This window comes from Manis javanica, chromosome 15 (genome assembly GCF_040802235.1).
Source record: "Manis javanica isolate MJ-LG chromosome 15, MJ_LKY, whole genome shotgun sequence".
Classification (NCBI taxonomy): Eukaryota; Metazoa; Chordata; class Mammalia; order Pholidota; family Manidae; genus Manis; species Manis javanica.
The window spans coordinates 26,217,424-26,232,671 of NC_133170.1; the positions used below are offsets into that span (position 1 = coordinate 26,217,424).

General features: G+C 51.2%; 1 protein-coding gene across 2 annotated transcripts in view; it reads right to left on the reverse strand.

Annotated features, from left to right (window-relative positions):
- The window catches only part of CD9 (CD9 molecule), a 30,006-nt gene extending 24,684 nt beyond the window's left edge, over window positions 1-5,322 (reverse strand). Inside the window, exon 1 of one of the 2 annotated variants that reach the window (XM_017672090.3) lies at window positions 5,116-5,317. In XM_017672090.3, coding sequence (XP_017527579.1) covers window positions 5,116-5,181 — 66 coding nt within the window. In that variant the 5' untranslated portion in view covers window positions 5,182-5,317. Of the gene's footprint in view, window positions 1-5,115 lie in introns of both variants that reach the window. The other variant, XM_073223881.1, reaches the window with a different exon arrangement.
- Window positions 5,323-15,248: the final 9,926 nt, after the last annotated feature.

The window sequence follows — 15,248 nt, forward strand, 5'->3', positions numbered from 1 at the left end:
TGGAAATTACTGGATGGATATAATTATTATAAAATCATCTCATCTGGAGACAGGAAGCTGCTTTCCACAGCTGCATGTCATCACTTGATGGAAAATGAAAATGTCCCTGGACCAGCATTACTTTTTCCACAGAAAGAACAAGGCAAGTGATCTGCAGTCAGGTTTCAAAAACATATACTTAAAAACTGTATTGTTAAGATTTCCTGTTTTGGTCTCCTGAATTCCCTCAGCTGCAAAACATATCTCCAGGTAGTAGAGAACGTGGGTGCAAAGGCTCTCACCAGATTTTTCAAACCCAGATGAAGTCACTGCTCTTCTGTATGTAAGAGGTGAAGAGACCCTGCAAGGCTTTGGTTGCAGAGACCTGTGGCGGGTCCAAATAAAGTCCCACTGACACCAACCTGGGGGAGGCATAAATATGCAGCTTCCTCAGACTTCTCTGGGCATCCCTTCCACTTCGACACAGGTCTGTTTAGAATGTGCAGCTACCAAGGAGACAGCAGGACCACAGAAACCACTGTAACCAGTGACCTCAGGTCCCTTATACTCACAGCCAGACACGCCCAAGGAAGAAACATCAAGGTTTATGTTCTTTAGAAGAAAAGGTGCTTTGGTAAGTCCGAGGCATATTATTACTCTCCGAACTATGTGACCAAAAGCCACGCCTCCTTATAAAACTGAATAGGAAAACAGACAACTCAAACATGGGACACATGGTTCTGTTAAGAGGGAGGAATGACATCTAACACAAAAGGAAGGTGTGAGCACGCTGGTGTGTGAGGTTTGAAGCTACAAAAGGCTCATTCAGCAGAGTAACTGCTCCAGGGAGGATGGCTCCTGATAGCACTGCTTATCAAAGCAGTTCCAAAGTTCCATAATTCTTGACCAGCAGCTGCTTCCTTTGAGTACAAAGGAGTGAGTGAGGTTTGGAATGGTGCCCCGGGCCACTAGGAAAAGAAAGCAAGGTGGGGAGAGAGACTGGGTGTGGATAGAGGGGTCATCCTCACCAGCCCCCCAAAGTCAGGGGTCAGATCTTTTCGACAACCATTGTGGGAAAAAGTGATCAGGATTCTGGGAAAGGGGGAGGTCCTCTTTTCCTCAGCAGATGCAGACACCTGGCCTTGCCTCATCCCTCCCCGATCCTGCCAGCCTCAGTACAAACACAGCCGGCTTTACCAGAACTCCGGCTGTCTGGGTGCCAAAGGTGGGAAGCCATTTCACAGCTGCTGGTTCAGCCCAACGCTGAAGGCAAACAGCCTCAGGGCGAAGCAGCGAGCTGGGTGGGAGGAGTTCTGTCTCAACCCCCGAACCCCACCTCCCAGACCCTGCCCTGCCCGGACCCAGAATCCTGCGGCCTCAGGGTTTCTTTGCCGTGATGTTTTTATTTTCAGAATGGGGCTGCCCCGTAGTCCAAAGTGTGGCCACACAGGAGATAGAGTCAGCTTCCTGGTGGGGAATGGCAGTGGGTGGGTGACCGAGGCTGGCAGTGATGCGGGAAGAGAAGGAAAGGGAGGAACCCGCCTACATTCCAGCAGGCTCTAGGCAGCAGCCCTGGATGCAACTTCCACAAGTCTTAGGGAATTGCTCCTACCCTTCCCCCCACCTCATGTGTTCAACTCATGAATAACAATAGCTGCAGTTAAGCTAAGCACATCCCGTATCACCTATTTAAACTCACAGCTACCCCATGGGGTAGACGTCACCCCCAACTGGTGATGGGGAAGTTCCAACTGGAGGTGGTACTCACTAGGCTGTGCAGCCACAAAAGGCTGAGGGTGACAAGAGAATCCCCTACAGAGACCCCACCTGGGGATATACGGGGAACTGTAAGGTTAACAGGAAAGACAGGCCCCACGGGGTATGGGTCAAAGGGAGTGGAGCTCTGAGGGTAAGCCTGAAAAGTTGCTGAGCATTTCCATTTCCCAACTCCTATTTTGGGTTGTGTGGGAAAGTCCTACTGCTTTGGGCAGTGAGGGTGGGGCTGGTTTCACAGAGGCAGTGGGACCTTCCGACCCCATGCTTCAACCCATTGGTTTTACAGATGGGGAAACTGAGGTCTGGAGCACAAAAGCCACTTGCCTAAGGTTTCCAAGAAAGCTGGAGACAGGCTGGACGAACACTCAGGTCTCTGAATTCCCAGTCCAGGTGACACCATTTTTTGGGAAAGAGAAATCCCCAGCTATTTCTATCCATGAGGATGAGAGGGAGCAGAGACAGATGAGGGTAGTGGGTAGGAGCTAGGTCCTCTCAATGCAGGCCTAGGATTTGGGGGGAAGGGGAAAGATACACTCCTGGCCAGGCCCTGGTTCCCCACTTTACAGTCTTACCCTCTGACTTTTGTAAGATGTTTTCCCTCTCAAGTAGTTCTGGGGCCTAGGGGCGGGGGTTGGAGGGCTGGGTAGACAAGCTGGGAAGGGTTTCAGGGCCGAAAGCTCAGGCTGGCTGTTACCATGTACCCCATAGGGATGACACAGGGAGATGAAGAGGTACACCCTCCAACCCCACTGCCACTGAGGTGGGCTTCCTCTCTCTGGATCCCTGCTAGGCCACCTACCCTCTCAGGCAGCCCCCATTGATAAGGTGCTGGTCTCAAAATTCCTGCTTTTCAAGGCCTATGTCAGGCCCCCAAAAGCCAAGTTTATAAATTTTTGAAGAGAGAAAGGGAAGTGATAACACTGTAACAATCCAAGCAGCCCCCTTACTTACATCATAGCTTCCCTGAAAAGATTATTTTGAGAGCTTGTTCCACCTTCTCTCACTCCCACCCAGCTGTGTAGGTAGCAGGTTATGCTGGACAGTCCACGGGACTTGAAGCCATCCAGGCCTGTTCTACCCTACTTTTGATGCTATGCGGCCACACAACCCTAGATAAGTCACTTAACCTCCCTGGGGACAGGTTTCCTGGTCATCAGTAAAATGGGGATGATGCTTCCTACTGGCTTATCATGGGACTTGGAAAAGGCCTTTGCAGGATACACTGGTGCACAAATGGATTCTGATATTCCTTTACTTCACTGTCTCCTAGGGGATGGGGGCTTCTGTGAGGGACCTAAATACAGGACTACTGTACAGTATCTTTATCAGTTCAGGAAAATGCAGATACTGCTTACACCCCTGCACCAGCCCATTACCAGGTGCCCTTGATGGTTTCGTGATGGAGACAGAAAAGGATAGGATTAAAGGAGGGGACCCAGGATTGTAGTACTGGATGAGTCTCTGATCCTGGACAAATCACCTACCCCCTCTCTGGTTGTGCTTCCTCACTGCAAATAAGAGGGCTGGCTGGGCCAGATGATTTCTAAAGTCACTCCCAACTCTAAACCCAAATATTCCCAGAGTGAGTCATTTCGGTGCCAGACGTAACTGATCAGTGGCACCTAGCCCAGGCAGGGTGGCTCTGAAGACAGTGGGGTGGCAGGTTGGAGACGAAGCAGATACTGGAGTGGCCCTGGGAGCCTCCCACCAGGCACCTGCATGTGTCAGGGGGCAGAGTGGAGGGGGGAGTATGCAACTCTGGTAGTCTGTGGTCCCCCCTAGCCCCAAATCTGATGCAGCCTAGGCAGACAGCTGAGGACTAAATCAACAGCCAGGCAGGGAGCGGAAAACTCCCCAAAGGACAGGGTTGGGTGGGGCGGGGCGGGGCTAGTCCACCCTCTCACATTCTTTTCTGGTGCCAGAGGTTGGTGAGAGGAAGCCAAGCCTGGCAGTTAGCTAGCAAGCTGCTAGGAACACCAGGAGGGTCTCCCTAAAGCAGACCAAGGGTTGGGCAGGGCACATCTATCTGCCATCCTCACTAGAGTGCCCCTGGGGTGCCTCTTACAAGGGCGAGCCAGTCTCTTACCCTGCCAACTCTGGAGACAGGATTAAATCAGATGATTTGCCCCCAAGTTAACTGGGACCCCAGTGACCAGCCACATAGGAAGAAATACATTTTTCTGGTTACAAGGGTCTGGGGGAACCCGTTTCTCCAGCCATCTCTCTTGAAAGTGGTACAGGGGCTGCCTTTCTGAACTCTTTCCTGACTGCAGAGGGGCAAATACTGTCCATCTGTTTGCAGGGGATGTGGCCCTCAGAACCAGGACACAAGAGTCCACTAGTCCTTGCTTCTGTCTTTGGGTGACCCCTTAACCCCCCCACGGAAGGTATGGAGGTACACTCCATAGTTTTGCAACCTCTCTCAGGCCTCCCATTTGCGGAGAGGAGGGCCGAGGGGGGCCACCAGCGCGAGTCCAGGCGCTCCCGGCCAGGTGCCCTTTCCAGGTGAGCTCCCCCTCCTGGCCCCGCTTTGCGGCTGAGTGGGCTGGCGAGACCGGAGGCCCAGCGGCGGGCAGTGGGAGGCCGGCACCTTACCTCTCTGGGAAACGGATAAACATAGGCTTCACCCCACTAAAAGGGCCCGCGGGCATCTGCCTTCTCCATCTCTCCCCAACTCTCCCAGAGTTCCCTCCAGTTCAGATACTTACCGCCTTTGGAAAAAAAATCAAGACAAGCTAGTCTTTCAGGAAGTTTCCAGGGAGTTCGGACTTTCTCACGGCTACTCAGAATCGACGTCTGGGAATAACTGGGGCCTGTGGGTTCCTCCTCCAGGGTCCCCGAGTAGGTCTGCGTAGGACACCGGAGTGTGCAAGTGCCAACAACCCCTGGCCGAGCTCTCCCTGCGCCACCCAAGTCCCTCCGAGCGCCCGCATCCTCCCCTCCTCGCGGCCCCGCCACTTCTGAGACCCCACCTCAGTCACGGAGGGCACTGCCCCTCTGTCCTCGGCCAGGGCCCCGAGTTCCCAGAAGGGGGTGCTCGGGCTCTCCCTGCCGCCTGCCCTTCCTGTACTCCTGAGACTCGGAGTGGGAGCAGACACTAACCCCACCCCAGAAGAGGGTCGGGAGCGGTCTCCCCGGCCCCTGCCTACTCGGCTTCAGAGAACCTCCTAGAAACGTGCCCGCCCCGCGCGTATCCGGACCCAGTGGGCAGGCAGTTGGTGGCAACAGGCCCTTTCTTCTCCCGCCCGGAGTCGACTTCACGCGGGCGGTGCCAGTTACCGGCGGCCCCGACGTCGGACAGGGTCCCCAGGGCGACCAGGTGGCCCCGGAGAGGGGCGTTCGGCGGTCGCGCTCACTCACCCAGAAGATGAAGTTAAATCCGAAGAGTAGGTATTTGATGCACTTAGTGCCTCCTTTGACCGGCATGGTGCGGATTAGACTGGCCTGGGCCGGACTCGTGTGGGACGGGGACGCGCAGCCGGCACTGACGGGATCAGGTTTCGGACCAAGGTGCCGGCGGCTGCAGGCTGGCCTCGGGGCTGCACTTTTAAAAAGTGCCACTCCTCTCCGCGCGGCCGGCCTCGGTGCGCATGTGCCGTGGCCCCGCCCCACCCCACCTGCCCCGCCCCCGCCCCGCGCCGGCCGGGGCGCCCGGGATTCGCGACCTGCTTTCCCCCTCGGCCTCCCGCTCACCCCTTTCTCCGCCGAGTTGGCCGTACCCTCCTCCCCACCGTGGGGGTCTTTCCGGAGCGCCACCCGCTACTGCGTACCTGGGAGTTTTACAGGCAAGCCGCGCCCTTCCGGTTCTCGCCTGGATTCTGGGCTCCCGGCCTGAGCCCTCTCCTTTCGGGGACTTTGCGCCGATTGTCGGTGTAGAGTCCCCGTACCCGCAGCCGGTTGCCCGCGGAATGAGGGCCCTTTTTGCTTTGCCTCGATGTGAAGGGAAGCTGCCTGGCGTGCTTTCTTCCTGGGGCGGCTCCCTGCAAACTTCACCCTTCCAGCACACTCTCATTTGACCCATCATGTTCAGTAGGAGGAATCAGTTTGCAGTCCCGGTGGGAAGATAGGTCGGAGGCTAATGGGAGTAATTCTCAAATACGAACGGTTTCTTGCACATAAGGTTTAGATGTCCCTGAGAAGAGAGAGTTTGTAGCCCCGCCTGCCTCTGTTCTTGCCTCTGCCCCACACCACCATCCCTTTTGCCCTTGACCACTGCGAGTTCTGGGCATGTTTCTACTCTGCTCAAAAACTTTTCTATAGTTCCCCACATTCAATAAACTAAGTCAAATTCCTCAACTTGCATTTGTTGGGGTCACTGGGACCTGCCCCCAACGCCATCGCTTCTGGGCTCAGCACGTGGCATGCATGGGGTGTGTAACCTCAGATTGGCCAACGGCCCCCCACCCACCCCGTTGCAGAAATTCTATGGCTCCTGAAACATTCCTGTTTCTCAACAAGGGATGAGGAGATTACCCCTTCTTTTGAAGTCCCCAGGCCCCTTTGTGTTTTTTTTAAATGAAGTTTCATTTGTTCTTTTTTATCACAAAGGCAAGAAACATCAGAAAATACCAACAAGCAAAAAGAACATAAATGAAAATTTCACCTACCAGAAACAGCTGGTGTTAGCACTTCTAGCACTTATTTTGTGTTTGTTATAATTGTTAGATCTGTCTCATGGATGCACAACATTTTCAGGATCTACGTATGAGAATATATCATTAGGGGCGGAGGCTGATCCTGTTTCTGCCCTCTAGGAGCTTAGAGTCCATTAGGGGAGGGCTTCAGGCAGCCAGACTATGGGATGAGAGTGCCGGTGGGGTCCTAGAGACAGGCTTGGGGGCTAAGGGGTTCAAAGGAGGGCCTCTGACCCAGACTGGGAAGTGATGGGGCATAACCACAGGACAGATTGTTGCAATCACAGGAGAATCTTGGGCAACGGCTGGGACTGGGGTTTATGGGGTCGGGGTAGGGGTTGGGAGGTGAAGGTGGGGACCTAGTAGGGGTGAGGCGAGGAGGAACATCCTGGGCTTGGACTTGGCACTCTGAGGTGAGGAGCCCCTGAAGGCTTGGAGCAGGAAATCCGTTCAGCTGTGTGATTAGCTCCCTGCCTACCTCTCTGTACTTTGGGCAGCTGGGTGGGGGAGGCAGGAGGGGCAGGCAGGAGGCCCCTGGAGGATAAAGACCATTGCTTGTTATCTCCAGGCCTTGGCTCAGAGCTTTGGAGGATTATTCTGGAGGTTGAGGTGTTATATCAGGGGGCCTGAAGTTAAGTAATGTAAAGGCAGCAGTGGGGAGGTTAAAGGTGAGCTGAGGACCTTGTGGAGATCAGTTGGGAAGCTGTAGAATAGTTCAGGTGAAAGACAAAGATGTGGACTAAGGTTGGGCAGTAGGTTGGAGGCTGCAGAGTGTGGCAAAACCAGAAGAGGGGACAAAATGTGGGCAGGGGAGTGGGTGAGACCCCAGAGTCAGAGCAGCAGGAGCCAGGTTCTGGATGACTGTTCTGTGTGTTATGTACTGAACCATGTGCAGAGATGAGCTGATGTCTATCCCATAGGACAGAATCTCAGTCTGACTCTGAGCGAGGGGCAGACAAGTATGAGCTCACGGAGCAGATGTGGCCTTGGAAAAAGTGGAGGCTAAGGGTGTGTCCCCAAGTGGGCTTGGGCCAGGAGAGGCTTTCCTGTGTAGGGAACACCTCAGCAGCCGACTTTGGAAGTTGGGGTCAGTAGACAAGGTGAGGAGGGAATTCCAGGTGGAGGGAACTGTATCTGCAAAGGCTCAGAGCTGGAAACCGCAGGGGGCAGTGAAGGGGGGAAACTACCAGTAGCGGGTGCTTCACCTCAGTCACTCACCCTAATCCACAGCCCTCCTAGGATGGTTGCAGCACTGCAGGGCCTGAGGCCCTGCACGGGGGTGGGGGGCTGCGGGGGGAGTGGGGAGTGGGGGTGGATAGGAAGACGGTGTTGCATTATGTGGCTCTCAGCCAGAGTTCACCTAGCTGGAGAGAACAGGTGGAAGGTAAGAAAAGATTTTTATCTGTTTATGTCCTCCTCTCCTTCCCTGCCCCACCCCCACCCCTTAACGAGCACAGGTGGGGAGGAGTTCAGTAAATATTTAAGCTTATAATAGAAACTACTTCTTAGGGTAATCCTGAGTTTGAGAGAGGTAATCCACCAGGGGAGGGGGCTCAGTCCAGAGCTTGGCCCACAAGTGCTCCAGAAAGTTGGTTGTTGTTACAGCTACTATTATTCACACTCTATAAACAGTTGTGGGGGCCTATGGTTAAGCCCCAAATTACATACGATCAAGAGTGAAGAGATCCGAGTTCCCACTGTCTGCGCCTGGGTGTCCTCCCTGCCCAATGACCCCTTGGGACGAGGAGGTGTCAGTGTGTCCTCTGTTCTGACCTGCGCGGCAATGCGCCCCGGCCAGAGCGTGTTTACTTCAGGCGTTGAGTCGTACAGGCAACCAGTAAAGGGAGAGATGGAAAAAATATGGTTTGCTTTAACGGGAAGGGAAAAATCTGGGTAAGCCCTTGAGTCAGAGATCACATGGAGGGAGTAAGGCCTTCCAGGCTTTGTGGCGCTGCAGAGGGGAAACTTTTCTTCCCTTCCCTCAGGGCATCATCCTGCTTCTGGGGGGAAAAACCCTTGCTCTGGCTGAGAGTCCACTTTGGCTCTTGTGAGCCCCCTGGTGGTAAGTTTCGAACACAGGGGCCCAGCCAGTGAAGGATGGGCCGCACCCATCCCCCTGGACGGCTCTTCCTCCAGCTGTGGGTGACAGGGCAGGACCCACACTCTCACAGTCCGTTGACACCAGCCGCCACACCAGGAGCCATCGTGGGGTTTGTTTCTCCTTGATACTGCTGCAGCTTTTCGCCCTGCGGACCAACCCTCAGACACGCCTCCCTCAGTGTCCCTGGTGCTATCCCATCTTGGTCGTTCCCTTCATATCTAGAAACTTCTTTACTGCTCCTCTTACTAAGCTCAAATGCCTTCACTTCACGAAGCCTTCCTTGAACAGCCAGTCTTTTCCTCCATGGATTACCCCGTTTGAATCTCTTGCAGTTATCTTACAGGGAAAAAGGGATTTTGCACAGGTGATAAAGTTAAGCATCTTGAGGTGGGAGGTTATCCTGGTTATTCTGGTGGATCCAGTGTAATTACGGAAGTCCTCATGCAAAGAAACCAGAGGAGGGTCCAAGCCAGAGACGGAGCGGTGAAGGTGGACTCAGAGATCCCAGAGATGTGGGGCCATGTGCCCAGGAATGAATGCGGGCAGCCTCTAGAAGCTGGAAACAGCAAGGAAGCAGAGTCTTCTCGAAGGCTGCCAGGAGGAACAAGTGCAGCCCTGTCAACTCATTAGACTTCGGACCTTCAGAACTGTAAAATAACATGTATTATTTTATGCCACTAAATTTGTGGTAATTTGTTATGGGAGCAGTAGGAAGCTCTTGTCTCAAAATAAGCATCAAGGTCAGAATTCATAATCTCTGGGGGCCTCCCCGCACCGGAAACCGATTTCCTTTCTCCTGAGCCCTCGCACTCCCACCAGGCAGCACCAAACCTCAGGATATCTGCAGCTCTCTCCGTCCTGCTGGCAGGCACCAGAGGCTTTCCAGTTTGAAGGTGAGGAGGCAAGCCTGAGGTAGGGGACGGTGACTTAGCAGCAGCGTCACCGCAGGTCTTCTGAGTCTAGCTCCGTGTTGGTGCCTCAGCTTTCCTTCCTCTGCCACTGCCCAAGGTGGTAGCCGTGATATGGAAGCTCTTCCTCAGCCCCAGAAGCCGTCCTGCCTGCCTTCCCATGTCCCTGGCATTCATTTGTATAATCTGCACAAATCCTTGGGCTGATTGCCGTGTGATGCCATTGGGCTTGGATCGCCCTACTCTTGCCTGTAAGCTCTTCTCATGGCATGAAACGCACGCACAGTCATTGTGGAGACCACCTATGCATGGTGTGGAGTTTATGAAGCTTTTAGAAAGGTGGCTGGGGGTGACAGCTCGTGTGCCGGAGAACACCATTCTAAAAACCTGCTTTGGGTACTCTTCCTTCAGACTGGCGCTCTGTGGCAGCCACACCTGCCTGTCTCCTGCCCCCAGCCCAGCCCCTGCCGGCCTCCTGGCCCAGGCTTTCCCATCCATGTGGAGCAATGAGGCTCTCAGCTGGCATCTCCAGTGTTTATCCTCTACCTCCCACTACCCCAACTCAGCAAAACAAATCATATTTCTCAGGATCTGTCCTCTTTAGAAGATTGGGGGGCACAGAGGAGTTGTAAGCAACTGACAATATCTGCCTTTTGTTACCCTTCTAAAGCTTGTGCTTTGCTCTTTCAACTCATCTTTCTTGCTCAAAAACCTTCCAACTCCCCCTACTTCTAAACTGTTTTCCATGGCATTTATCACCCTCTGACGGAGTGGTGGATTTCCTTAGTGTGTGTACTGTTTATTACCTGCTGCCTTCTGCCAGAATGTAAACTGCGCTGGGGCAGGGAATTTTGCTTGTCTTCTTGTAGATGGATCCCAAGTGCCTTCGACAGTGCCTGACACACAGTAGGTGCTTGATAAATATTTACTGAATGTTTGAAAAGCTAATGTCCCAGTTCTTAGATCATCACAAAGGTCCTCTGCTCCCATCTTAACCTGTATTGACAATTCAGTTTCCTCTATGAGGGTTCTGAATGCTCCCACATCTGTGCCTGGGTTCCTGCCTTCTCTTTCCTCAGCCTCAGCTCCTGGCCTCGCCTCCTGCCTTCTCCCTGGATGCAGCAGCTGAGCCCTTGCATTCCCCTACGTTCCAGCATCCAGACCATTCTGAGCACCTCTCTGTGCTTTCTAGCAACTTCTTTCTGAATCACCCACTAGTCTCTGATCAGACATTGTCCTGCATGGTAATTTCAAGTTTCATGTTTCATGCATCTATTAAAAAAAAACCTCCCCAACTAGATTATCAGCTTCCACAGTACCCACAGCAGGTTCTCTACAGATAATTTAAAAAATCAGTGCAAAGAGCTACCACTTCAGTGGGCACATCTGATGTGCCAGATGCTGTTCTAACTGCTATATGGAAACTCATTTAATCCACCAATGACCCTATGAGGTCGATTGTCTTATTATCTCCATTCTACAAATGGGGAAACCGAGGCACAAGGAGGTTAACTAACTTGCTAGGAAGCAGCAGTCAGGATTTGAACCCAGGTGGTCCAGCTCCAGAGCCCAGGTGCTCAACTGTCTCTTCACAGGGTGAGTGGATGTTTTAACATTGGCACCATTCTTTGTCGTTTTTGCCCTTTGATTGTAGAGGTGGGCAAAGGGGCCGCAGGTAACACCCCAAGGGTTGTACCGTCGTGAAGGTGACTCCCAGCAAGCTGTGTCTTAGGGACCAACGACAGGTGCTGGGTTTGCACCTTGGCCTGCCTCTGCTGGTGTCCTTCTGAGCCACTGTTTCCACAGCTTGGAGCTGGGAGGATTTCTGCCTTTCTCCTCTACCTGCAGAATGGGGATGGCAGCTGACTTCTGTTTTGGATTCAGGAGGAGGATTAGAGGCTGGACAGAGGAGCAGTGTGTGTGTGTGTGTGTGTGTGTGTGTGTCTGGACAGAGGAGCAGTGTGTGTGTGTGTATGTGGGAGGCTGGACAGAGGAGCAGTGTACATGTGTGTGTGTGAGAGAGAGAGAGGCTGGACAGGAGCAGTATGTGTGTGTGTATGTGTGAGGCTGGACAGAGGAGCAGTGTGCGTGTGTGTGTGTGTATGTGTGTGTGTGAGAGAGGCTGGACAGAGGAGCAGTGTGTGTGTGTGTGTGTGTGTGTGTGTGTGTGTGCATGTGTGTGTGAGGCTGGACAGAGGAGCAGTGTGTGTGTGTGTGTGTGTGTGTGTGTGTGTGTGTAAGACCTGGGACCCTAAGGTGTGGGTTCAGGCAGGTATGGGCAAGTGAAATGTAGTGAAGGTGAAGCTGAAGGTGAGAAGCTGTCACTAATGTCACCCAGGACCTGTGGGAAGGCTTCAGAGAGGAAGAAATCATGTGGAGTCATTGCCTGTAGGTAAATAAGGTCTGGGCCCCAGTCAAGTGGCACAGAAGGACCCAGGTAATGTGGCCTCTGCTGGGGTCTGTTGTCTGTCTCTACTTTCAGCACCTGGTGAGCTCTAGCCATTTTGCATTTCTTTTTTCCTTCTTATCTCTTTCTTAATAACATCTTAATTTTGGAATAATTTTAGGTTGCAAATACAGTATAGCTTCTGCAGTGTTAACGTCTTACATAAATATGGTATATTTGTCAAAACTAAGAAATTAACATTGGTAAAGTCCTATGAACTAACTGCAGGTTTTATTCAGATTTCACCAGCTTTTCCACTAAGTCCTTTTGCTGTTCCAGAATCCAATCCAAGATCCAACACCACTTTAGTGTTTTGCATTTCTTTTAATTCTCTGAACTCTCTTGAGCTCCTTTTCATTTCTCCTTCTTTGGCTCTGTCATTTTCTTTGTCTGCAGTCTCTTTTGTTCTTAACAAACTCCTATTCAACCTGCAGCAGCCCATCTTTTAGGTCGGGGATAACATGGGGAAGTTGGCAAGAGTGGGTTTTGTGATCTGTTTGCAATATTAGATGGGAAGAATTGCCCCTCCTCTTTCACACTCAGGATCTCATTTGACTCTCATTGTTTCCTTTACGCAAACACAAGCAAATACTAACATATAATATTACTCACTCACCCCCACCCCAGCCATGGTTACTCACAGGACTGTGTCTATAGGTGAATTCCGTGGGATAGCGCAGGTGGCTGGTGACAGACTCGAGAGCTCAGGTCTCCTGACTTCTGGTTTCTTGGCCCCCTCTCTCCTTCGTGCTCCTCCTGTTTCTCTGATCCTCCGTCGTCCCCTCTGGGTGTGCTTTGGTGCAACTCCTGGCTCAGTTTGGTAGGTGGTGGGTTTCCTGTGGTGTCTCACCACCCTGCATGTTTAGAATGATTGCATCATCCTTGACTTTGGGGACTTTCCTTAGGTTGTTCCAACATATTGTTGCTACTGTTCCCCCCACCCTTCCACCTAAGTCTGCCAGGAAGGCTAGGAAACTCCCCAGAATGCCAGGCCCCTGGGCTACCTGACTCTATCTACCACCTGGGGCTCTGGCAGGGCCTCCCATCACCCCCACCATCCTCTCTGTCCCCAGGTTCCCACTGCCTGGGTGCTTTCCCATACCAGCCACCCATTGGGGGCCCTTTGGGAGGCTAACTCTCCATGAGGCATTAGATATATGTTTTCATCTAAATTTAACTTTAATGTAGATCATTCATTTACATGATTGAAAAATAAAGATATAGGTAAGAATATAAATTCATTCAACCATTGTGGAAAGCAGTATGGAGGTTCCTCAAAAAACTCAAAATAGAAATACCATTTGACCCAGGAATTCCACTCCTAGGAATTTACCCAAAGAAAACAGGATCACAGATTCAAAAAGACATATGTACCCCTATGTTTATTGCAGCACTACTTACAATAGCTAAGATATGGAAGCAACCTAAGTGTCTATCAGTAGATGAATGGATAAAGAAGATGTGGTACATATACACAATGGAGTATTATTCAGCCATAAGAAGAAAACAAATCCTACCATTTGCAGCAGCATGGATGGAGCTAGACGGTATTATGCTCAGTGAAATAAGCCAGGTGGAGAAAGAAAAGTACCAAATGATTTCTCTCATTTGTGGAGGAGTATAACAATGAAGCAAAACTGAAGGAACAAAACAGTAGCAGACTCACAGACTCCAAGAAGGGACTAGCAGTTACCAAAGGGGACTGGTGGGGAAGGGTGGGTGGGAAGGGAGGGATAAGGGGATTAAGGGACATTATGATACATATAATATAGGGGGTGCACGGGGAAGGAAGTATAGCACAGAGAAGAAAAGTAGTGACTCTGTAGCATCTTACTATGCTGATGGACAGTGACTGTAATGGGGTATGTGGGGGGGGACTTGATAATGGGGGAGTATGTAGTAATCACAATGTTGCTCATGTGAAACCTGAACATAAGACTGTATATCAATGATACCTTAATAAAAAAAAAAGAAAGAAAGAAAGAGAAAAATAAGGATATAAAAGAATACAGTGAGAAATATCCCTCCTGGAAATCTCTCCTGCTACAGACTAGGAGAGATTTAAGAGATAAAGCAGCCAAGTGTGTGGGACTTTCTGGGGTCCTGGTTCCAACAGACAAATTACTAGAAAAAATTTCATGGGCAATTACAGAAATTTAAATATGGACTAAATGTTAGATGATATTAAGAAACTACTGTTAATTTTATTAGGTGGATATATGGCATTGCAGTGTATTTTTGATAAAGCCTCTCTCTTATAAATACATACTGAAGTTTTTATGGCTAGAAGGATATACTGTCTGAGATGTGCTTTAAACTTTTCAGCCCCTTTCCAAAAAATGGGGGGATAGATGAAACTCAAATGGCAAAATGGTGGTAATTGTTGACACCGGGTGACGAGTATGTGGGATTCATTATGCTGTTCTCTCTACTTTTGTGTGTGTCTGAACACTTTTGTCATGACAAGGGAAATCCCCACCAGCCTTGTCCCCTCCCCCACCCTCTCCAATGACCACTATTGGTTTTATGTGTTGTTCGTTATGCAAATACTCATTTACATCGTTCCTCACTATCCCTCCCACAGCATTTTAGCCCCTGGCTATGGTGCACTCACCTTTCCCTGCTTTCTTTTCTGTGGAAGGCAGACTAGTGCCCACAGACGTCCACATCCTGATCCCCGAACCTGTGACTGGGTTACATCCATGGCAGAATGACTTTGCATATGGGCGTAAGGTTGAGGACTTTGACACGGGGAGATTCTCCTGAGTTCTAGAGGTGGGCTCAAGTCTCCTCACAAGGATCAGAGACTCTTTCCTGGGTGTGGTCAGAGGGAGTGTGACAAAAAGCCAGAAAGACAGGACAACGCTGGCTTTGAAGCTGGAGAGGCGCCACAAGCCAAGGAATGAGAGGACTGCCTCTAACAGCTGCAAAAGGCCTGGAAACCCTGCCCGAAAGGCCCCAGACAGGAATGCAGCCCTGTGGACACCTTGACTTTAGCCAGGTGATGCCCATGCACTGGACTTCTGACCTCCAGAAATGCAATGTAATAAATCCGTGGGAGAGGTGCTATAGCAGTGGTAGTAAGTTACTACATTATATCTTGGGGGCTATTTCTTTATCAGGAAAGAGTGCAGAAGCTTTAGTTCCTCCTGATTATATACTGGGATTGAAGTCTGACAGATCTGGGCTTGAGTCCTGGCTCTGCATACACTAGCTGTGCAATTTTGGGCAAGTTATGTCACGTCTCTGAGCCTGTCTCCTTATTGTAATAACAGCACTGGCTGCATAGGGTTGACCCTGCTCTGAGGGCTGAATCGTACAGTGCACAGGAAACACTGAGCACAGTGCCTGGCACACAGTTAAAGTGCAGAAAACCGACAGCTGTTAGTAATAGTATTAACGTT